This window comes from Acomys minous (genome assembly GCF_964271855.1).
Source record: "Acomys minous genome assembly, chromosome: 4".
Taxonomy (NCBI): domain Eukaryota; kingdom Metazoa; phylum Chordata; class Mammalia; order Rodentia; family Muridae; genus Acomys; species Acomys minous.
This window is the reverse complement of record NC_140486.1, coordinates 96,566,461-96,591,267: the sequence shown is the minus strand read 5'-3', so window position 1 is coordinate 96,591,267 and position 24,807 is coordinate 96,566,461. Positions and strand designations below refer to the sequence as shown.

The window sequence follows — 24,807 nt, the reverse complement described above, 5'->3', positions numbered from 1 at the left end:
ACTTTTCCCCATGGCTACAAATGCCTGAGTAAACCAGTTTGAGGGAGGCGGGTTTATGTGGGCTCCCTGTTTCAGGGGATACAGCTCATCTTGGTAGGGAAGGCATTTGGGGAGCTGGAAACACTGGTTATGTTGTACCCACTGTCTCCAGGCAGAGAGTGATGAGTGATGGGACTCAGCTCATCTTCATCTTCCCTCCTCTTTATTAAATCTAAGACCCCTGCCCATGGAGAATGAGGACCTATACTCAGAGATCATCTTCCACTCCTCATTCAAAACTTCTCTCAAAACACGTTCATGGACACCCAGAGGTGTGTCTCCTAGGAGCTTCCAGCCCCAGTGGAGTTGACAATGAAGATGCACTGTCACTGCAGCATTCAGAGTTTGGGAGTTTTTCTTCAAAAATCTGGATGAAAATACATTATTCTTATATCCTCAACTATTAGACTGTGCAATTATGAGGACTGGAGTTTGGATGCCAGCACCCAGACAGCAGGCCTGGCACCCTGCAAACACACATAGCACCAGATGTAAGAGAGGGAAACTTTCTCTTAGCCTCTATACATACACGTGTGTGTGTGTGTGTGTGTGTGTTTGTGTGTGTGTGTGTGTGTGTATGTGTGTGTGTGTGTGTAAGAGAGAGAGACACAGAGAGAGAGAGAGAGAGAGAGAGAGAGAGAGAGAGAGAGAGGGAGAAACTTCAGATACATCTGTGCATGTACTTACAAAAACAACCAAACATTTTTTCATTTATTTGTAAACTGTGTCCTTCCTCTTTGTTATTCGCAGTGCCAGTTTGGTCCCAGTGTTTTCTTTTGGTGAAAATGATCTATACAAACAGATTAACAACCCTAAAGGTTCATGGCTTCGAACTGTGCAAGACATAGTGCTGAATTTAACAGGCTTCACCACACCATTATTGTATGGCAGAGGGATTTTCCAGTACAGCTTGGGCCTAATGCCATATCGGAAACCGATCTACACTGTTGGTATGTACCTGAAATACATAAAATGATCTTACTCCATTTACTATTAATGACAAGATACTAACATTCAAAAGACATAGCCTTGAGTTTGGACTTCATAATGTCTTAGACCACTGGTTCTCAACCTTCCTGATGCTGTGACCCTTCAATGTAGTTCCTCATGTTGTTGTGACCCCCAACCATAAATTATTTTAGTTGCCTCTTCATAACTGTAATTTTGTTACTAGTGTAAGTTGTAATGCAAATATCTGTGTTTTCTGATGGCCTTAGGCAACCCCAGGGAAAGGGTCATTCAACCCCTAATGGAGGTTGAGAACCATTGTCTTAGACTTTAGCTGAACTTCAACCACAGTACTCACACCTAATGAATGATCCCTGTTCACCTTGGAGTGGCATTTGATTACCCTGCAACCCACCACTGTTAAACCAGAATCTCTTGTAAGACAGGAAGTCTCCAGTGCTCCTTCCTGGGCCTGTTTCTCTGCACTTGCCTGTAGCAGAGCGGTTGACTGACAGACAAACAGCCTCAGAGTTAAACACTTGATAATACATATACACACATACATATGTCTTCACAGCCACACCCACACCCCCAGCATCAGCTTTTTATGAAACGCCTCCTTTGTGCGAGTAATCATGCTTATGTGTGCTCAGGTGCAAATGCTTTTAGTTATAAAAGGTGTGTGTTTGAATCTCTAGATATGGGGAGAAGTAGAAAAGGAAAGGGGCCTGAGGTTTTGCCTGCTTGGGATACGGAGGCAGGGGGAACCCGGGGTCAAGGCCAGCCTGAGCAACACACAAGGCTCTGTCTCAAAAAGTAAACAAGAAACAAGTAGCAGGAGTGAAATAATTCCCTTCTGAGGCTTGGAAGAGACTAGGAAGTTGAAAATGAGACAGTGCACACACCACTGCTTTGACTTTATATAAAATAGAAATACTATCTTTACCACAATAGCCTGACAACTAAGGTCTGAATATAGTGACTTTTTAAAGATCTGTTTCACTAGCATTTCCTTCAATACTTTTTCTCCTCTTCCTCCCCTTCTCCCCTTTCTCTTTCATAACAGAGTCTCCTGTAGCCCAGGCTAGCCTGGAAGTCACTTTGTAGCCAGGGGATCTTGATCTTCAAATCCTTCTACTCCCACTGGAACCCCTAATGCTAGGATTCCACAGGTGCCAGGTGCACATGGACACACAGCGCTTTCTGCCATCAGTTTACACGAGCTTTGCAGTTCAAATGTAGTCACAGGAAGCTATTTTTAGCTGCCATATTTAACTCAGATGGGGTGTAGCAGCCTGTTGGTTAGTTATTACAGGGAGCACTGAGCTACAATTGCACTTCCAGGAACAACTGGGGCATTTCTTTGGCATCATATTATCTCATCATTTCCGTTCAGCTATGGGAGAGAAGTATAACATAAATTACAAGTTATGATTCAAGGAAACAGTTTAATTGCATGTCGTGCATATGGTCACAAAAATTTGTAAGTACTGAAAATAAAGGGCATTCTGTTGAGTTAAAGGATTTTAATTATTACCTCATTGCATTAAGCTTTTGTGTGTTTTTGTTTGTCTGTTTTGTAAGCACGGTGGCTTGGTGTGTGATTCTGTTAAATTCTGCCTATCCTGACAAAGCCAGGGACAAATGAAGTCCCTAAATGTGAGCCAGCTGTCAAGTTGTATTGTCATCCATAGGGTGCATTGTGCCTCTTTAGAAAACTGAGAGTGAGGGGACAGTCCACTAGCTCACCCCTCTGCTGACTTCCAGTGTCCTTAGTCAGTAGTGTCTCCAGCAGCCTGTTATTATCAAAAGGATTTAATGAAGATAATAATATGGATTTCTTTTTTTTAAATATTTTTTGAGATTCATTTATTTATAACTTATACAATGCTCTGCCTTCATGTGTGCCTACCCACTGGAAGAGGGCCCCAAGTGTCATTATAAAGAGTTATGAAGCATCATGTTGTTGCTGGGAATTGAATTCAGGAACTCTGGAACAATAGACAGTGCTCTTAACCTCTGAGCCAGCACTATAGTATGGATTTCATAGACACCGAGCTATTAATGGTTATTTTTATCAAACTGTTTGTATCTCTTAGTTTCTCTCTTAACCCAGCCATCACACAAATAACTGAGACACTTTTATATTTGTTTATAAATCTTACAGCACAATATTTAGCAGGTTTAGTCTGTTCTTGACCGTCTTTGCTATCCTGACTCCAGCTTTGCCCAAATCCTTAAGTTACTTGCTTTTTCATTCTTTCTTTGCTCCAGCTGAATCTCCTGCATCTCTCCTGCACCTGTGCTGTGGCTGATTCCCCCACTTCCTCTTCTAGCTCCTCCTCCCCTGGCTGGCAGGAAGTCCAGTTGTATTCTGTCCCCTGCTCAGTGATTGGCTATCAACTTCTTTATCTGCATACAAGAGGACAATTGGGGAGCAGCGTTTATACAACATTGATACAGGACCTTCTCAGAACAAGGCTTGCTATCAGATACCGGGGGTGGGGATACAGAAATCAGCATTTGAATTATACAATAACATTATGTCTATACCCAGCTGTCATACTTAGGACAACAGAGGGGGAGGCAAGATCCAAAAGCCAAACCAGTGTGAACCAGACCAAGCATAGACCTCTAATCCCAATTACTAGGCAGTGAGACAAGAAGGTCACAAGTTTAAAGCTGACCAGGGCTGTGGATCAAGTTCAAGGCCAGCCTGGACAAAAGCTACATAGTTAGGCTCTAGTTAGCTTAATGTAGGAGTACTTGCCAAACATGCAAGAGACAAATTCTGTTCCCAGTATTGTAGGAAGGAAGGCAAAGAAAGAGGGAGAGAAAGCAGGAAGAAGGAAATAAGGAGGGAGAGAGGGAGGAGGAATTGGTTCTTGGTATATGTGTCATCAAGGCTTGTGGCTAACATGGCCTCAGATGTACAGATTAATAATGACATTAAGAATCCTCATCATATATCAGGCAGTGAGCTGAGGGAAGTGGTGAGGTTTAAGGTCTGACACTGAGTGACTAGAAGGGTTTTCTTTTTTCCCAGCCTTAGATTTTCCAATTCTAAGAAAGAAGGTAGGAGTAGCTGTCACATCTTCCCTTGGGCTTTTCCAGGGCTCACGATATGCAAAGCTGTATGTCCCAGTCCTGAGAGCATGATGCAGATGTACAGAACACAAAACTCCCTGACCAGCTTGCTGAGAGTGCTGAGTGTATTAAGCTTTCCTTGAGCAGGGATTCTTGGCAAAATGTTAACCCAAGTCAACTTGTGAGGAAATAGACAAATGTCTCATTAAAAGCAAACCAGCAAGCAAATAAAGAAAACAAAAATCTCTCAGTTTCTGGAAAGACAGAGAGGAGGAGGCACTCAGAGACTCACAGCTGTCATCAGTTGGGTAAATCAATGCCAGCATAGCTAAGGAAGCCCTTGACAGAGTTCAGTGTGGATCTTGTACAAAATGTCCCAGGATGGTAAGGCTCTGTGGGTGTGAGTGTGGTGATGTGTCAGACACTTTGCCTCATTCTTAGAAAATGAAATAGTTAGGGTCGAGGCACATGGCTGAACTGGTGCTCTCCAAGCCCTACTTCCAGATGTTTTTAGAGATACATAGTGGGGCTGGAAAGATGGCTCAGAGGTTAAGAGCACTGGCTGCTCTTCCTAAGGTCCTGAGTTCAATTGCCAGCAACCACATGGTGGCTCACAACATGGTGGCATCACAACATGATGTGGTCCGGTGCCCTCTTCTGGCCTGTAGGGGTACGTGCAGGCCTAGCACCATATACATAATAATAAATAAATATAAATAAATAAATTCTTAAGAGAAAGAGAGAGAAGAGAGAAGAGAGAAATAAGAGCCATTGCCTGGCATGGTGGCACATGTCCTGCATGCCATAATTTAGGAGGCAGAAACAGGAAGACTATGTCAGGTTAAATGCTAGCCAGGGCTGCATACTAGATCCTGTCTCAAAACCAAACAGAGAAATGAACAGACCAGGCAGGTAGCTTGGTTGGTGGAATGCTTGTCCAGGCAGCACAAAGCCAAGATTCAATCCCCCAACTGTCACCTCACATAAAACAGGTAGGGTAGATGAATACCTGTAACCCAGTACCTGAAAGTTAGAAGCAAGAGGAGCCAGGGTTCATGGCCATTCCTTGCTACATAATGAGTTCAAGGCCAGCCCCAGTTACATGAGACCTTGTGTCAAAAAACTCTTTTAAAGATAATAATCCCTATATGTTGATGTCCATATGTGTGCATGTGCATGCAAAGCACACAGGAATGGTTGAATGTGGCTGAGGGGATACAAAGCTTGGACTCTCTCTAAGTAAAAAGGTAAGGAAATGTGTCTTATTTTAATGAAACTGATTCCAACCCACATAAGGGCAAAAAATGTCCACTGTGTATTAAATCGACATCACATACTTGAGGGGAAAGCACAGGCTAAGGGACTTCTGAAATAGGAGGCCAGGAAGCAAACACAAATGAAGTTTTCTTATAGGACAGGAGGTGTTAAAGGAAAGAATAAAATCATGAGGAGTCACAGAAGTGCTCGGGAGACATGTTTACATGTTGGCTTGTCCAAAGACAGGCAGTGGAGGAAAAGAAGCTAAAATGTAGGCAGAGACTATAGACAGGGAGAGGTTATTGTAACACAGTCTGCAAGGATTTCTCTTGGCTACTTCCCCTGTCTGCTGAAAAGAATGTTTCTTTCTCCCTGGTATAAGGAGGCACCGTTTACATGGGAGTTTTAGTTCCTTCTCTTAGGAGGAATAGAGAAGTCTATAGTGCCCTTCTCCATATCGCAGAAGCACCATCTGCAGTGTTTTAGGTGCCTTTAGCTCAAAATAATCCTGTGCCACCATGGCACCCTGCACTGCATAGTACAACACTTTAGTGCTTAGTAAGCCATGCTCACTGCTCCTTGAAGGTTCATGTCTGCACGGCCATGCACCGGAGTCATGCATGCATGCATGCACACACAACTGCCATCCTTTGAACTTCTGTCTGACTGGATCTGGACTCAGGGTCCCTCCAGCTCCCAAGTATCTCCACAGTCCCACCTGGCCACAAATGCTCACCTCTTCTTTCTCCAATGGTACAGTTTAAGAAGGGAGTGTGCTACGTGACCCTAGGAGAGTCTTGGGTGGTGTAGTGGTACAAGTTTGCAATCCTGGTGCTTGACAGGTTGAGAGAGTTTGAGGCCAGCCTGGGCTACTTAAGTGAGTTCAAGATCAGTTTGACTACACAGAAAAACTGTGTCTAAAAGCAAAAACAAAACAAAAAATGGAGAGTTATAAGGTCTATGGACTCTTCCTGCAGACAAGCAAAATAAAGATGCTTTTATTTGAAAGATAAATACTCTTCTTGCCTGAGGGGAGGAAATGAGCATCCAGCCCTTGGGCTGCTGTCCTCCCTGGTCACAAAACTCCTTGTCCTCTCTCCGAGGTGCACACAGCACAGTAGTAGAATGGTTTTAAATCAAGATAGGGATCCTTGGAGTCCTTGGCACACTGCTGTGCTTTTCCAGTTCTCTAATCCTGGTAAATTTAGCACAGCACATGGGGATAAACAAGCCTGCTGTGCAAGGCCACAGGGAGCAGCCACATTCCAACAGGGGCTCAGATTGAAGCTGCAGCATTGAAGCACATCAGCCACGACGTAATGAAAACTACAACACACCAGGTAGGGGTTTTTTCCCTCCATTTTTCTGAGACAAGGTTTCACTCTTTAGCCCAGGCTAGCTTTGATATTAGCCTGCCTTATCTGTGAAGGAGAGGCTGTTGTGGTAACCTTCCTAGGCTGTTCAGCATTTGATTTAGTGACATCTGATAGACACCCATAAGTATTAATGTTTCCAATAAAGGCTCAGTTCAAGTTCAACAAACAGGAGGTGAAAGGAACCCACACAGACTTGTCCCCAGTGTTCCCAGTGAAAGGCAAGTGGGCTGTGGGCATCTAACAAGGGGGGATCTTGTGATTAATTCACAAGACAAGGGCATATTGGGGCTCCTGGAAGAACCACTGAAATGAAATGAAACTTTATAAAAAGGGAATATGATTGAGCTTAGCCATGGTGTCACTCATTGCTTGGAAAGAAGATGCCCTAGGGGAGAGGTCACAATTCCTGTGACATTAAGCTGGGAGCAGCGCAGTGACTTTCACCTTAGACAGCAATGCCTCTCATCAGTCCCCATTGCATACTGCACCGTCATGTTGGCCACCCTCACTGAAGTAGTCTCACTGGAAACTACAGCTTTTTCTGTGACACTACAAGTTCACTGGTCCATTGGGTAGAGTTTCTCAGTTTCCTTCCTCAAATTTCCGAACTGAGAGGCAGCTTTGAGAACGTCAAGTTATACTCTCTCATCCCACACCCAGGAAAAATTAGGGTGGAGAGAGAGCTAAGATCCATCCAGTCTGCTTACTATGGAGCCGGAGTTGGCCTGGAACTCCTGGTCCTCCTGCCTAAGCCTCCTGAGTGCTGCAACTACGCGCACACAGCAGCACACCTGGTTTATATCCTCCAGTTGTTTCGCTGTGTGTCTGAGCACTTAATGTCTGCTGTGCATGCATTTGACCTCCAAAAGGTCAAGTAACCCTGTCCATGAGGGTGTGCAGGCTCCATCTGGTGAACCCCTGAGCAATTCAGGCTCTGGGTGTGATGCTCCTTTCTCTATGACCCTCAGCTTCCTTGTTGGTGCTCTTTATCACTTGCTGCCACTCTACTCCTTCACAGTTGCTCAGTTTTTCTTACATATTCACCTCTGTTACTGGCGCGAGCTCATCCTTGCATGGAGCTTGGCAGAAGACAAAGCAGGCCCCTGCCTTTGTGTATTCCAGCTTCCTCTTACAGCCATGCCCATGGGCCTCATGCCCAAGCTAATGACTTCAGAACAGTTTGCAGCAAGGTTTGAAGTTAACCAACCTGGAGCAGTAGCATCATCAGGCCAGCAGGGGGTGGGATGTACACAGGCCACAGAGACTTGTGGTTTTGAACTCTAAAATTCTGAGATTACTTAGTATATAAACATCTTTTAAAAACATATACAGAAGAGCCAAATTTACTACCAGTTGGCATTTTGTGAGTGTATAGGTGAAATAAATGCCTTTTTCCTTGTGGAACATTCATTCATATGATACAAATCAAATCAACCTTTTTCCATCTCTGACTCTGTCTCTGGAGGGAAATGTTCATCTTTCCTAGTTTTTCCTGCACACTAAAAACACTGCTGCACCTAAAAATATTTGTTTCACAGATAGAATCACACTTCGTTTTTCCACTTTTCCAGGACATTTTAGACATCGTGTGTGGCACACTATTTGTTATTTCTTCTAAAAATTTAGTCGCCTTGGATTCCAGTGAATAATGTTGCTCAGCTTATGTAACTGTTTTCATAATGAGCTGTGGTCGCTTTCAGTTTTGTGATTATATGACTTTCTCTTGCACAGAGGCTCCACTGTAATGATATGTGACACTTTCTATTGTTTCAAAAGATATTGATAGACATGTATGTCTATCTATATACTGTATATCAAAAGATATATATTACATATTTAAATTCAGAATAGAGTAGCCAGGCATGATGGCACACGCCTTCATTCCCAGCACTTGGAGAGGCAGAGGCAGGAGCATCACTGTGAGTATAAGACCAGCTTGGTCTTCGATTTGAGTCCAAGACAGCCAGGGCTACACAGAGAAACCCTGTCTCAAAAAGACAAACTGACAAACACCCACAGACCTGAGGGATGCCAGGTGGCCTGCGCATTTCACAGTGAATCACACTAAGAACGCTGTGCCCTGGCTGTCAGCCATGCCCAGGGGAGATGAGGGTGACGTGGCACACAGGAACGCCTACTCTGCTCACAGCTGCAGTCTGCACAGCAGCGAGTATGACTCAAGAGTCAACCCCCAGGAGAATGACAGCCCAGTGTGTGCTGAGAAGGGAAAGTCTGTATTTGTTGTCAAGTGGGATGGTGTGACTGAGGGAGGCAGCCAGTGAGCTGAGGAGAGGACTGGAGCCAGCAGGCTGGCAGAATGCAGATTGGCAGCCCAGCCCGTAGCTGCCCACTGGAGACACAGGCTGAGTGCGGTGGAGGGGTGGTTGTTCCTCGAAGATGATATGTGTGCTCTGCCCTTTGCAGTTGGCCGCCCCATCCCTGTTCAGCAGACTCTGCAGCCGACCCCAGAGCAGATTGAGGAGCTGCATCAGACCTACTTGGAGGAGCTGAGGACACTATTCGAAGAGCACAAGGGGAAGTACGGTATTCCAGAGCACAAAACCCTGGTGTTTACATGACTGCCTCCTCCACGCACAAAGGAAGACAAGAAAGCATTGTTGAGAGAAATAAATAGTTTAAATAGTTCTCTGTGGAATTCTTTCTTTCTTTCTCTCTTTCTTTTTTTTGACTAAGGATGAAATTGCAACTAAAAGATATTAGTGGTGGAGACCGCTGCTGGGATTTTGTATTGTGGGAAATAAAAATACAGTAAATGGAGGTTGTAGCCCAGTGTTAGAATGCTTGCCTGACATGGATAAAGCCTTAAGTTTGATCCTTAATACTGGAAAATAAAAATACATTAGATGATTACAGGAATGGCTTGAAGATGACTAAGGCTTAAGAATCTTCTTCTGAGTTTAGGGGGACTAGAACATTCTTCAGTTTCCTAAAAGGTTTAGAATTACTCACATGCTCAGAGAAAAAGCAAAATACCAACTTCAAAGGGCCTCTGGGCTCTAAGTGATCAGTACTGTGGCTCCAGTGTGTCATCAGTGGCCAGGGCAGCTGTTGGTCAGCACAACTGACCATTTAGAGACCGATTGACTTGCCATGTAGAGAGCTGAAGAGACGGGGCTCCACTGAGCAGACCAATTGTTCCTGCATAATGTCAGTTTTAGTACTAGGTAATTTAGGTTGTTCAGGTCCCATCAATATATCTGCAGAATTGTTATTCCGATTTTTGAAGCAGGATGAGTCTGCCACGTGGAATCCTACATGGATACGAGCCAGTGTCATTTCTCTTTACACTCAGAAACATGTGCATTTGCAACAGAAAAGGATGTCTACATGGAAGATGTCATGGTCTGGTTTTAGGACATTGTATAGGGTGCTGCAGATGTGGTATGCAATGGATGTACTTGTAATTTCCTCCCTGTGGTCGTCTTTTCACCCAAGACAAACTGTGAAAGAAAACACCCTCTCTTCTGAGTACTGTCCAGTTTAAGGTAGGCAGAGTTGAGTCTTCTCTGCTTGTTGGTATCTTGGTGCCAGGGCCAGCTTGGGAGCAACCAGAGGACATAAAATAAGTAATTTCCCAGTGAGTGTAACAAGTAACTTGGCTAAAATGTGAAGGTTTTTCTAAAGCTATTCTGTTGGCTCTGATTCCTTAACGATTCTACTTTATTAGGAATTTATTAAAGGCATGTACCTCCCTTACAACCCGACTACCCTAAGTAGGAGGGAAAGGAGATTAAGGAGAACAAGAATGAAGCCTTCGGGCTGGAGAGATGGCTCAGTGGTTAAGAGCGCCACCTGCTCTTCCAGAGGTCCTGAGTTCAATTCCCAGCAACCACATGGTAGCTCACAACCATCTATAATGTAATCTGATACCCTCTTCTGCAGATAAAGTACTCATATGCAATAAATAAAATAAATAAATCTTTAAAAAAAAAAAGAACCTAAAAAAAAAAATGAAGCCTTCTGGTTATCAGTCCCATGGGGCAATTCCCCTGGCGTAACGCTCAGGAGTCTTGCAGATCATCTACCCAACAGAAGAATCTGTACCATCCAAGGACCAAACTTGGAGGTATCACCCAAGAGTGCCATGCTGCCTCCCTGGGCCACCCTGCAGGAACCTCCCATCTCTCTCTCTCAGGTTCCCTCCTCCCATAGATGGTTGTTTTACAATATAATAGCCAGGCCAAAGTCCCAGGCCCTTGTCTTTTGTCTTAGGTTGATACTTCTTCTGAGTCTATCTCAGATGTTTATCAGTTTGTAGGGACAAAGTCTCAGTGGGGTGGCATTCCAAGACTGTTTTCATCCTGGGCCCAGACTAAGGCAAGATTACGTTCTTTCATACATCCCCCTTTCTATAAAAAAAGATGTTTTTAAATAGGCAAACTATAAGAACTATATACATAAATACACATATATACAGAGTCAACAGGTACAAGTTGCATGTAGATAATCCAGTCCTTTTGTGCTTACAGTCTTGGAGAAAGTATCCCACTATCCTCTCATAGTGAGTCCTAGTCTAGTGTCCAAAGTTTTCTAAAATCTCTATTAGAAATTACGTTTTTCAACCTATAAACGTGTTTTTAGTCCTTAAACTAAAGCTTATAACAACACTGTAGTTATCTAGACTTCAACCCCATCAGAGATTCAAGAAGGAAATATTATCTAATATGAAAGAAGCACAAGCAAGCAACTTCCAAAAGCAAGACAGGACAGAAAGAGTTGACTGCCTAGACAGTCACAGGTTTTCCTCTATTGTTGGGGCATCCAGTCTTCAGCTTTTAGGCTCAGTATATCTAACAGACATAATTGGTGAGCCAGTCTCGTGAAAACCGCACAGCCAGTTACCTGGTGCTCTGCTATTATTGTAAGACTCCAGGATGGAATCTCTTTCCAGGAGACCCCAAATGAGAGACAGAGACCAGCTTGATGCAAAAGCAAGTGGCTTATTGATCTTGCGTGCTAAGGTTGACCTATACTCTGGCAAGAGGCACCATGAAGAGAAGAATCTTTGGGTTTTTATATTCTTAGCCTGCACAGATTTTTGTAGCAGAAGTCTAAAGCAACTCATTGGTGGGTCCATATTGGGTGGAGGCTGGATCTCAAGGGAAACCTGTGGGTCATAGGAATATCGACCTTCAGGCAGGTTGGGTGGAGGCTGACTCTGGAGGAGAAGTTTTGTTTTGGTTTGGTTTTATCTCAGAGGAATGTTGGGAACTAATTGTATCTAATCACTCCAGTGGAGTCTCTGGAAAATGCTGGCAGGTCTACTTTATGGCAGTGCATGGTCTTTCCCAGAGCACAAGAGGGAGTGACGTCACCTGGAGGACAAGTTCTCATACAAAACATGGTATTAAATGCAGAATATAAATTACATATAGGATATGGCTTTAATTTTGCCCTTACATTATCACAGTTTGGGCTATCAGTCTGCCATCACCAGTAGAGACAAGAACATTACTTCAGTCCAGTGGTCATTCTGCCACATTTATTTCTTCTATGCCCATCATCTCCCTTGAAGTAGATTGGCGGTGTTGTCAGGAGCAGGTGTGTCTCTCCATCAGAAAAGCCCTTTATTATTAAGTGCCATATTCTATAGATCTCTGAAGTGTTTGAAGAACATCTTTCTATTTACTATTATGCACATACATATCTATTTAGTTATATATCTGTGTATTGTTTGCTTAATCCATCTATCTTAATGTATCTAGATAAACAAACATTGTTTGTTTTAGCTATTTACTATTTGCTTAACATATATATGAGAGACTAGATAGAGCTTATTCTGTAATTAGCTAATTTAGTACCTATTAACATTTATAGGTGACTACCAACTTTTATCCCTGACCATCCTGAACAGGTTATAACACTTAGCTTTCATAAGAATAGAACTGTATATCACCTTTTCAAATGAGTTGCACATATACAATACATTAAGTAAACAATGAACAAAATAATCTTAAATTTCTACCAACATACAATATATAGTTTAAGGTTTTATCAACATACAATATGCAATACATAAAGCAAAAGTTGAATAACATACTCTTAAATTTCCATCAATCTACAATACCAATGTAAAATATTTGAAGCTAGTAGATTCAATAATCTGCTTTTTATCCTGTAAAACTATATCCTTCTCTTTTATCCTTCTGTCCTTCCCCCTTTTTCCCCTAATGCTAGATAGGATAGAAAGATAAGAGAGAAAGAAAGATAGGAGAAAGAAGAAACCCCTAAATGTAACTTTTGCTAACTTATAACCAACAAACACTAGTAACCCACCAAAAACACCCACCTCACCTATTGGAAATGGGGGCATCCTGCTCTCAAAATTACTTTTTGCTGTCTGAGGGAAAAAAACATCTTTTTGGTATCCTTAGAAAAAACAGGACATTGGCCGGCCAAGCATTGGAAAAGCTAGCTGTATCTGTTTCTGTCCAGTCTTTTGGGGGTTGATCCTTTGGGCTAGCCCTTTTAACGTTGATATGCATGCAGTTTCTTCAGGAACCAGTAGCTGAGGCAGTTTTCAAGGTTGAATCACCTGGGCTATCTGCTTTCTCTTCATTATTATCTGGGTTTTTTGTTTTTGTTTTTGTTTTTGCTCTGAAAATACACAAACTTTTGAAAGTATTAGTATAGGTACATTTCTACATATATATGGAATATGCAAGGTGTACAAATTATCTAAAGATAAACTGTCCTATTTTTGAGCAGGGGTAAGCTATCAATTTTATACATCTGTTTGAGCTGCAATATCCAAGCCGTGTAAAAGATTGCCATGTCGTAAGGACCAGGTGGCCCTTAAGATTCCCTTGCTATATGAACACATTCATTTTTTAGGTACTAGGAGGTCTTCCCTGGTCAGATCTAGTCTTTATAAGTTTTGTCAGCAACCATATTTTTCCCTCCCTGTAGAAACATAAAGATAACCATGTCCCCATCTTGAAACTATTGCAGGTTTTCATCCCATTGTCCACAGATCTTTATAGTATATTGGTTATCCTGGTTCCTCATTTTTTTTTTATAATCCAATGTCTCTCAGCTGCTGTTGTCCCTTTATAACCTATATTAAGAAAATTTAAAGTCAACAAAGCACTATTTAACCTGTCCCTGGAGGGTCTTTACCCTTCCCTTTTGTTTAATAAGCATCTCTTTTAAGGTATGGTTAGTTCTTAACAACTGCTTGTCCTATAGGATTGTGTGGTAAACCAGTAATGTACTTTACATTATAATATGTAAAGAATTCCTTCATCTTAAGGGACACATATGCAGGAGCACTGTCAGTCCTAATTTGTGAAGATAGTCCCATAATTGCCATTATTTCCAATAAATGAGTAATTACACAATCAGCCTTTTCAGAACTTAAGGCAGTTGCCCATTGAAACTCTGAATATGTATCCATGGAATGATATACGTACCTTACTTAGTCTTCCAAATTTTGCAAAGTGAAACACAAACATCTGCCAGATTTCATTCCTTTTGGTACCCCTACAGTCAATTCCAGCCAGTAATGGCATTTGATTATACAAAGAGCATGTAGGACACCTATTAATTATTTCTCTGGCTTTTTGCCAAGTGACAGGGAATCTTTTCTTCGAACTCTTACCATTAACATGATGTTTTTCATGAAATTTTGAGACTTTGAACACATTTCCTATGAATAATTAGTCAACTTCCTCATTTTCTTGTGCCAATGGGCCTGGTAAACTGAATGGGATTGAATATGAGAAATATACAAGGGATAGTTTCTACTTCTGATGACCTGTTGCAGTTCCATAAATAATGTAGTTAAATCTGAGTTATCACGAGTAAATTCAGCAGTTTCTAGATACAAAACAACTCTTTCTGCATATTGAGAGTCAGCAATTATATTAAGCAATTCAGGAAAATCTAACAATACCATAAGGGTTGCATACAATTCTGATTTTTGAACCAAGGTAAATGGGCTTTGATCACTTTAGTCATTTTATCAGACTTATTACCAGCCATACTCAATGTTTTTGCATCAGTATAGAAGGTGGGTGCCTCTGGAATTGGTGTCCCCTTTCCAATACTTGGAAGGATCAAATTTGTTCTTTTTATAAACTGTATACATTTGCTTTTCAGGTATTTGTTATTAATTTCTCCCAAATAATTACTACAAGCCTTTTTTTAAAAACCAATCTTCATTGATTACCCATAATGACATAATCTCAGAATTAGTAAGAGGCACTACAATTACCACCAGGTCAGTTCCTGACAGTTGGTGTAATCTTATTCTACCCTTTGTAATCAATTCAGAAAATTTTTCTATGTATATCTTCAATTTTTTGCTTTGTTTATTTACTAAGAAAATCCACTCCATGATTCTATCTTTCCTTTGTCTAAGGATCCCAGGAGGAGAATGTGTTGAAGGTAAAATAACCAAAGTGCAACTAAGTTTAGGATCAATCCTATCCACATATGCTCATTGTAGTTTTTGCTCTATCAGAATGAACTCCTTTTCAGCTTCAACTATTAGACACCTTGGACTGTTTAAATCTGAATCCGCTTGTAACATGTGAAGCAAGTTTCTTAACTCATAAGTAGCTAGTCCAATTGTAGGCCTTAACCAGTTAATATCTCCCATTATTTTTGAAAGTAAGTAAGAGCTTACAACTGATCTGTACCTTTTGTTGCCAAATTTTTTTGGTTCAGTTACTTATAGCCTAAATAGGTCATTGAATCTCATCTTTGTACTTTTTCTACAGCAAACGGTAATCCCCAGCATGGCATAATTCTTTGTGTTTCCTTAAACATTTTTCTAAAGTATCAGCATCAGAGTCAGCCAACAAAATATCATCCATGTAATAGTAAATGATAGCTTGAGGAAACTGCCTATGAAAAAACAATCTTTTAAGTCAATCATTATTATAGGCCATGAACTAGGTAACAAGGAAAGTACAGGAATTCCAGGCTGTAAAGGTTGAATTACTCTAGTCACTGCTCTCAGATCCATTATCATCCTCCATTTTCCTGATTTCTTTTTTACAACAAACACAGGGGAATTGCTAGGGCTGGTAGACTCTTCTATATGCTGAGCCTCCAGCTGCTCTTGTACTAAATGGTGAAGTGCCTGCACTATTTCTTTTGTTATGGGCCACTGCTCTTGCCACACAGGTCTGTTTGAATCCATTTGAGGGGCAAGTCTGTTGATATATGAGCAGTGGCCCCTCTTATAAACTTGGAAACTCAATACCTGAGAAGTTCTGTGTTTGGACAATGGGCATAGCTTGTGGTTGCTCCTGATCACTCATATTAATATCTTCCCCCGAATCATGTACCATTTCAGCCTTAGCTTCATCATTGTTTATCTCTGTAATTGCAGAAATATTAATCTGAGTACCCTATTGTCATAAGAGACCCCTGCCCCATAGATTTATGGGTATGTCAGCCACATACGGTCTCAGCTGCCCTGTCTGCCCTTCTGGTCCCACACACTTAACATACCATATGCTTTGTTCTATTTAAGATAATTTACCGATACCTATAATTTCTGTATAAACCTTCTGGAGTGGCCAATCTGGATTCCAAAGCCTGTTTGGAGAGAATCGTGACATCGGCGGCAGTATCTACCAGACCTCCATTTCTTTCTTTCTAAGATTTATTTATTATTTATTTAATGTGCTGCCCACATGTGTGCCTGCACACCATAAAAGAGCACCAGATATTATTATAGATGGTTGTAAACTGCTATGTGGTTGCTGGGAATTGAACTCAAGGCCTTTGGAAGAACAGACAGTGTTCTTAACCTCTGAGCCATCTCTCCAGCCCCAGACCTCCATTTCAACACCATTCATTTGTATTATTAATTTAGGCCTCTAGTCATTAACTATTGTTTGCCAGGACACACGTTTTCCTGTACTCCCAAATGCACCTGTTCTTTTTACTAGAGCAGATTTGTCGCTTTGCCCTTAATGCAAGGAAACAGTAAGAGCTGAGCAATTCTATCCCCTGCATTAATTTGTGTCTCCTTCTTTTCATATGCCATGATTTTAATTTCTTCTTTACAATCTCCATTTATAATACTGGTTTGTACAATAAAGCCTTGAGAAGTTAATTCACTTCTTCTCAGAACTATTCCTACTGTCCCTGAAGGCAAACAGCCGTATACACCAGTGCTCATTTTGTAACATTCAACCTGTGGAGAGAGTGTAAGAGACATATCTGAGGCCAGATCCGAAGCTGTGCTGCCTTTAGTAGCATGCATTGGTTCCTAATCTGCAGTTTCCTACAAGTCTGTTACTTCCGGCCTGGCCGTGGAAAACCAGCTCGTATTGTTGGAGGGGTCCTGAGCCAATGGGCCCCTCTTGCCATTTCCTGTCAGCAAGATATCTCTTTTAGATTGACACTCCCTAGACCAGTGTTTTCCTTTCCCCACAACTACTACAGTACCCTGGAAGTCTTGGCACTTTGCTACCATCATGGCCAGAAGCTCCTTGTCTCTCCTATGAGTAATATTTTCTTCTGGGTTATTGTGCTGGTTATTTTGGTGGCTGGAACTTTTACCTCTTCAGTTTCTTTGCACATGACTAATTTTACCACAATTAAAGCACTGGGTGTTATGATATCTGAGACCTCTGGCTATAGCTTGTCATATAATATTGTTTTGATGCTCCTGAGAGTTAATATTAACCGTGTCTCTTACCCATTCATCTAACGGAGCTCCTCTTTCCTTTAATGGTCTAATTGCCCTCTTACATTCAGTATTTGCATTCTCATATGCCATAATCAGTTACAGTGCCTGTTTGGTCTCAGAGACTGGTATGTCTGTATCTAAAGCTGTACTCAGTCTCAGCAAAAATTTTGTGAAGGCTTCCCCAGGCCCTTGAAATACCTCAGTAAATGGAGTGGTTGTCTTACCAGGTTCCTCTACTATGCCCCAAGCTCTTAGGCTGCAACATGACATTATTCTATCTTCAGATTGAACTTGTTCTCTTAAGTCAGCATAACACCCTTCACCGAACAATAGATCTTTATCAACATTTATCCCCTTTGTCATATTTTGTTGTTCTTTTCTCATGGCCTCATTTTACCACCATGATAGCCATTGTGATTGTTGCGCCACTTCCTTCCCCACCCCCCAAGACAGGGTTTCTCTGTGTAGCCTTGGCTGTCCTGGACCTGCTTTGTAGACCAGGCTGGCCTGGAACTCAGCCTCCCTAATGCTGGGATTAAAGTCATGCATCACCACACCCGGCTGTTGCGCCACTTCTAATACTGCTGGAACCAAACTTTTCCAATGTTGGGGAACAAGTCCATGCTGCATAGCCCAGTTACTTAACATTTGTTTAACAAAGGCCAAATGCATTCCATACCCCACGACAGATTCATTAAAATGTTTTAAATCCCACATATCTATTGGACGCCATGCCATTTCATCATGCCCCTCAGCACCGCTATGAGCAGGCAGACGTCTTATAGTAACTGGAAAAGCCGATGGTGTCTGTGTGGCTCTAGGGGGGTTCTCTATCGGAACATTTTCCTCCAAAGGCCTTTTTGTTTGTCTGCTTTCCTGTTCATCTAGTTTTTATTTTTCTTCATCTCCTTTCACCAAAGGTGCTGTTTGCTTGCCTAGTCCTTTAACTTCTTTCTCCACTTTCTCCAACTCTTCAGTCAAGTCTGCAATTCTTTCCAAAAGGATAGAATTTACTGACACTTCTGGTTCTCCTATCTTATTAGCCTCTCTTCCAATCCTTCTAAGAATGAAATACAATAAAAAGACAAAGAAAAAACAGAAAATGTCCTCTAGGTATAAAGCAAGAGTTTTGTAACTGCAGTTGCGATTTTGCTGATACCCTGAAACAGCATTTCTATATGCTCAAAATTTGCATCTTCCCTCATACCATTAGAAATTACAGAACCCATTGGGCCCTATGTCGAGCACCACTAGTTGGTTCCAATTCCTTAATGAATCTATTTTACTAGGAATTTATTAAAGGTATGTATCTCCCTACAGCCTGACTACCCTAAATAGGAGGGAAAGGAGATTAAGGAGAAGAAGAATGATACCTCTGGGTATCAGTTCCAAGGGGGAAATTCCCCTGGTGTATATCTCAAGAGTCTTGCAGATCATCTACCTGACAGAAGAAGCCACACCATCTGAGGACCAAATTTGGAGGTATCACCCAAGAGAGCCAAGCCTCCAACTCCTGGCACCATCTGGCAGGAACCTCCTATCTGTCTCATAGCCTACCCAGAGTTGCAGGCCTCCGTCTTTTGTCTTGGCCTGATACTTGCTCCTCTGAGTCTATCTCATATGTTTATCAGTTTGTGGATACAAAGTCTCAGGGGAGTGGCATCTCAAAACTGTTTTCACCTTGGGCCCAGACTAAAGCAAGATTACATTCTCTTCACACTATTCCATAGTAATGAAACCTGTTATAAGCCAAGGCCCATGTGAAATGGGAAATTCCCTGTTCTCTAATTGGCCCACAGCAATAATCAGCAACCCTTCCCACTGCCATAAGAAGTCAGGTTGGGGCTGCTTACTTTCTGAGCATTAGGTAGGAAGAATGGCACTAAAAACAATGTTCTTTCCAAACACTTCTAGGGCTGAGTGCTTGCTTCCCTGTCTCCTGCACTATTTGGGAGTAAGTCCATCCAATCACAGTTCATTCCTATGTTTTCAGGCTTCACATTTGGAAATGTAAAGTTCCAGGCTGGAGGGAGCCTGGCATGCTCTCAGCAACGATAAAACAGTGCCACCCGATGGCTGAAGAGATGATCTTTCAAGTAGGAGCACCTAGAACCTGCTTAAAAAGCAAAGCCTGGGGGTGGAGATAAAGAGGAGTGGACCTCTGGAGCTCAAAGACAAGGAAGCCAAGACAGGGACCTAAACGTGGAAAACACAGCGGACAGTACCCATGGAAGAACATTGGAGATTGTCCTCTGGCCTCCATGCACATGCTACATGCATGCACGTGTGTCCCCGTCTGTACACACATGCATACCTCATACACAATAAAAAATAATAAAAACATGCTACACAACAGCAAGAATAGGGAAGTTGTTCTGCATGGGCAATCTGAAAATTCTTTATTTTGCCAGAGCAGAGCCTTTACAGTGCTGTAGACCCATGATTCATCCTTTAAAGAAATTTCTTGAAAGCCCAGGATTATGATTTCTTGATTTCACGGAGGCCTGAATTTTAACACGACATTTAGTGAGGAGGCCAGGCTGATCTCCCATCACCAGCTGGATTAGCCATTTAGGCAGTTGAAGCCCAGGTATGTCAAAGCAGGGTTCACAACTTGAGAAAAACACCTTCTTGCAAATTTATACAAGTTATGACCTTTAAAAAGGTCTATATAAATGGCTTGACACTTGGCATTTGGGAAATGTTATGTTCACTCCTTAGGGAAGAAGGTAGGCTTCCCTTCTAACATCTTAGGGTCTCCTGAAGATTTAATTAAGCCTAGCCAGTGGTTCTCAGATACTCAGAGCACAGCCATAAATTCCACATAGTCCTACAGGTGGCGAATGAAGGTTTTGTAAGGAATTTTGCCATCATGCAAAGGCCATGTGTAACGTTCACTAGTGCGGTTTCTCAGAGGTCTCTCCAGCTGTTAAGGCTCCATCTACTGTACAGTCACATATAGAGTTTAAAGCAGCAAAGGAAAACCAAGCAGAAAGACAAAAAACGACCTCAGGCCCTGTGAGAGACACCGGGGAGTATCCCTGGGGAAATGCGTACATGTGTTGTTTGGCTTGTGCAGTTTTCCTCCTAAGTGTTCCTTGAATGCCAAGTGGAGCTTGAGTTGTTCCTTTCCTTCATGTACAGCTCGAAGTTTGTGGAACTGTCAGTGGCCACTGTTTCTGCTTCTCTGGAGGGAGCAGCTTCCAGGCAGCTTTGCTCTTTCCAAGGGACCCGCTGTGAGGTTGCAATTCCCTGCAAACCTTCTCACACTGCTTTTATTTTTTTTTTTTTATTAATTTATTCTTGTTACATCTCAATGGTTATCCCGTCCCTTGTATCCTCCCATTCTTCCCTCCCTCCCATTTTCCCCTTATTCCCCTCCCCTATGACAGTTCCTGAGGGGGATTACCTCCCCCTCTATATGATCATAGGGTATCAAGTCTCTTCTTGGTAACCTGCTGTCCTTCCTCTGAGTGCCATCAGGTCTCCCCATCCAGGGGACATGGTCAGAGGTGTGGCACCAGAGTGTGTGAGAACGTAATATCCCACTCTCCACTTTACTGTGGAGAGTGTTCTGTCCATTGTCTAGATCTGGGTAGGGGTTTAAGGTTTACCGCCTGTATTGTCCTTGTCTGGTGCCTAGTTTGAGTGGGACCCCTGTGCCCAAATCTGCCTATCATAATGTTCTACTTGTAGGCTCCTAGGACCCTCTGGGTCCTTCTACTTTGCCTTTCTCTCATGAATCTCACATCTAGAGTCCCACTAGAATGTCCTCTTCTCTGTCTCTGTTTCCTGGTAAGTGAAGGCTTTCGTGGGACATGCCCGTTGGGCTAATATGCAGATATAAGTGAGTATATACCATTTGAGTCTTTCTGCTTCTGAGTTAACTCACTCATTATGATCATTTCTAGCTCAATCCATTTATCCACAAATTTTGGGAATTCCTTGTTTTTAATAGCTGAATAGTATTCCATAGTGTATATGTACCACAGTTTCTTTATCCATTCTTCTACTGAGGGACCTTCATATGGAAAAACAAAAAACCCAGAATAGCTAAAACAATCCTGTACAATAAAAGGTTCTCTGGAGGAATCTCCATACCTGATCTCAAATTGTACTATAAAGCAATAGTAATTAAAACTGCATGGTACTGGCACAGCAACAGGCTGGTTGATCAGTGGAATCGAATCGAAGACCCAGATATGAATCCACACACATATGGTCATTTGATTTTTGACAAAGAAGCCAAATCCATTCGATGGAAAAGGGATAGCATCTTCAACAAATGGTGCTGGTCTAACTGGATGTCTATGTGTAAAAAAATGCACCTGGACCCCTATCTGTCACCTTGTACAAAACTCAAATCTAAGTGGATTAAAGACCTCAACATAAAACCAGAGACACTAAATCACTTAGAAGAAAAAGTGGGGAAGAGCCTGGAACATATTGGCACAGGAGACAACTTCCTGAACAGAACACCAACAGCCCAGGCATTAATGTCAACAATTAATAAATGGGACCTCATGAGGCTGAAAAGCTTCTGTAAGGCAGATGACACCGTAAAGAGTACAAAGCGACAGTCTACAGACTGGGAAAAGATCTTCACTAACCCCACATCTGACAAAGGTCTAATATCCAAAATATATAAAGAACTCAAGAAATTAAATACCACCAAACCAAATAACCCAATCGAGAAATGGGGCATGGAATTAAACAGAGAATTCTCAACAGAGGAATATCAAATGGCTGAGAAACACTTAAAGAAATGCTCAACCTCCTTAATCATCAGGGAAATGCAAATCAAAACAACGCTGAGATTCCATCTTACACCCATCAGAATGGCTAAGATCAAAAATTCAAGCGACACCACATGCTGGCGAGGATGTGGGGAGAGAGGAACACTCCTTCATTGCTGGTGGGAATGCAAACTAGTACAACCACTTTGGAAATCTATCTGGTGCTATCTCAGAAAAATGGGAATAGGGCTTCCTCAGGACCCAGCTATTCCACTCCTTGGAATATACCCAGAAGATGCTCCAGCACACAGCAAGAAAATTTGCTCAACCATGTTCATAGCAGCCCTATTCATAATAGCCAGAACATGGAAACAGCCTAAGTGTCACACTGCTTTTAAAACTGTAGGTTTACATCAAGGGCATTGGCATGACCCCTTGTCACAGGCAGCGGCCGGGAAGTGAAGTCATCACTCTTTGGTAGAAAGTACATTTCTGTGGAGATGAAATCTAGTTGCTACTGTGTGTGGCTCAGCCTTCCCTCTCACTAAAGCAGGCTGCCAAAGAAGGCGGTGAGTGCGAGGACAGTGTGGCATGCACCCACTCTGTATCCTTCCCGAAGAGAGGGTTGGGCTGGGCTGGGCATGGTGGCAGGTGTCCTCTAATCTTAGCAGTCAGGAGGCTGAGGCAGGAGAATCACTGTGAGTTCCAGACCAGCCTGGATTACAAAGTGAGATGAATAAAGGAGGATGGGAGAGAGATTGAGGGGAGAAAGAGAGAGAGAGGATGACTGACTCTGTTTTGTCTCTGGGATTTTTTGGTTAGTTATTTGCATCTAAACCACAAGTGACTAGTTCTTACATTTGTAGTGTGTGTGTGTGTGTGTGTGTGTGTGTGTGTGTGTGTGTGTGTGTGTGTGTGTTGATATCAGATGTTTTTCTCATTCTCCGCCTTTCTTTTTTCTTTTTCTTTTTTGAGATAGATTCTCTCAATAAACTTGGAACATTCCAATTTGATTAGACTGTCCAGCCAGCCCCTAGCCAGGTCTTGTCTGTGTTGGCATAGCAGGCATGCTATCACATCCTACTTTTTTTATGGGTGTCAGGTTATAGCTCGGGTCCTTATGCTACAAAGTATGTGTAAAGAGGTAGGGCATGGAGCCAGGAGTGGTGGTTTATTCCTGTAGTCCCAATGCAAAAGGACTGCTGTTCAAATCCTCTCTTTAGGAGTGATAAGCTTTTTCTTTTCTTTGGTTTATTGAGACAGGGTCTCTCTGTGTTAGCCTTGGCTGTCCTGGAGTCACTTTGTAGCCCAGGATGGCCTCGAACTCACAGTGATCAGCCTGTCTCCGCCTCCTGAATGCTAGGATTAAAGGAGTGCACCGCCACCATGCGGCAGGAGTGATAAATTTTTGTATTTCCTACATTGCATGTGCTTCTGTGACTTTTCAAATATCTCTCTGGTGGTAAGAGTTTAACAACTAATAAATGTGTGTTTTCTGTGTTGGTATCAGTTTTGGGAGTTGGTTTTGTAATTGCTTTTAAAGACTTGGGACTTTTGTGGTTTGTTTTTGGCTTTCTGTTTCTTTTTAATGCTTGTTTTACTCGGGAGGCAGAAGCAGGTGGATCGCTGTGAGTTCGAGGCCAGCCTGGTCTAAAAAGTGAGTCTAGGACAGCCAAGGCTATACAGAAAAACCTTCTTTTGAAAAAACAAACAAAGACTAGTTTTTATTTTCAATATATAGATCTCTCTCTGTCTCTGTGTCTCTGTGTCTCTGTGTCTCTGTGTCTCTGTGTCTCTCTGTCTGTCTTGTCTGTCTGTCTGTCTGTCTGTCTGTCTGTCTGTCTCTCTCTCTCTCTCTCTCTCTCTCTCTCTCTGTGTGTGTGTGTGTGTGTGTGTGTATGTGTGTGTGTAGGTTGTTTTAATTTTGAGACAGGGTCAGGTGTAGCCCACCTAGCCTCTACTTTGAGCCCCGATTTCCTTATTTTCTTAGCTGCAAACTGGAGTGCATAGGATACTTGTAAAGTGTTGTTGGCGAGAGAGCTTCACAGTGTGTGACATAGTGTGGAATCACAGTGTCCCCATGGAGCCTCGAGTATGGCTCAGAAAGAAATCTAAGAGAGAAGAAAGTAACTCTTCAACTAGAAAAGCAAAAGAAAACAAAAAACAGTTTTACCAACCTGTCACAGCTGGCACCCTTCCCTTTCCTTAGGAAGACCTTTGCACATACAGTTCCCTTTGCCCTGTAGACCTTCACTTAATTAAATTAGTTGCTTAAAACTCAGGTGAAGGGCTGGAGAGAGAGAGTTCGACTGTTCAGATGCTTGCAAGCGTGAAGATCAGAGCCTGGTGCCCAGAATCCAGGTAAAAAGTCAGGCTGGGGAGGTGATGTGGAGAATTCCTGGGGCTTGCTGTGCAGCCAATATAGCCAGCAGAACCTATCAGATTAAAAATGGTCAAACAGGGGCGGAGACCCAGGCCCTGCAATTGAGCAAGAGGCAAGCTGAGCTCTCCAGAAGTGCCCAGTGATCTGCCTAGCTCTGCACAGTAACAGTGACACCCTGCCTCAGCCTTAAGCACCCTCCCTTGCCTCCTGCTCCAGGGGAAATTGGATTCTTTCCTGCCCACCAGAACTTCTGCCTCCTGGTCAGTGCTGAAACAGCAGACCCTGTGGAAGGGACAGTGCTTGCTGTGA

At 42.5% G+C, this 24,807-nt stretch overlaps 1 protein-coding gene across 1 annotated transcript in view; it reads left to right on the top strand.

The window, feature by feature from the left end:
* Positions 1–24,803, top strand: part of LOC311595886 (2-acylglycerol O-acyltransferase 1-like) — a 38,773-nt gene extending 13,970 nt beyond the window's left edge. Inside the window, exons 7-9 of the mRNA XM_084778966.1 lie at positions 790–989; positions 9,132–9,246; positions 24,715–24,803. Coding sequence (XP_084635092.1) covers positions 790–989; positions 9,132–9,246; positions 24,715–24,769 — 370 coding nt within the window. The 3' untranslated portion in view covers positions 24,770–24,803. The remainder of the gene's footprint in view (positions 1–789; positions 990–9,131; positions 9,247–24,714) is intronic.
* The last annotated feature ends 4 nt before the right edge of the window (positions 24,804–24,807 follow it).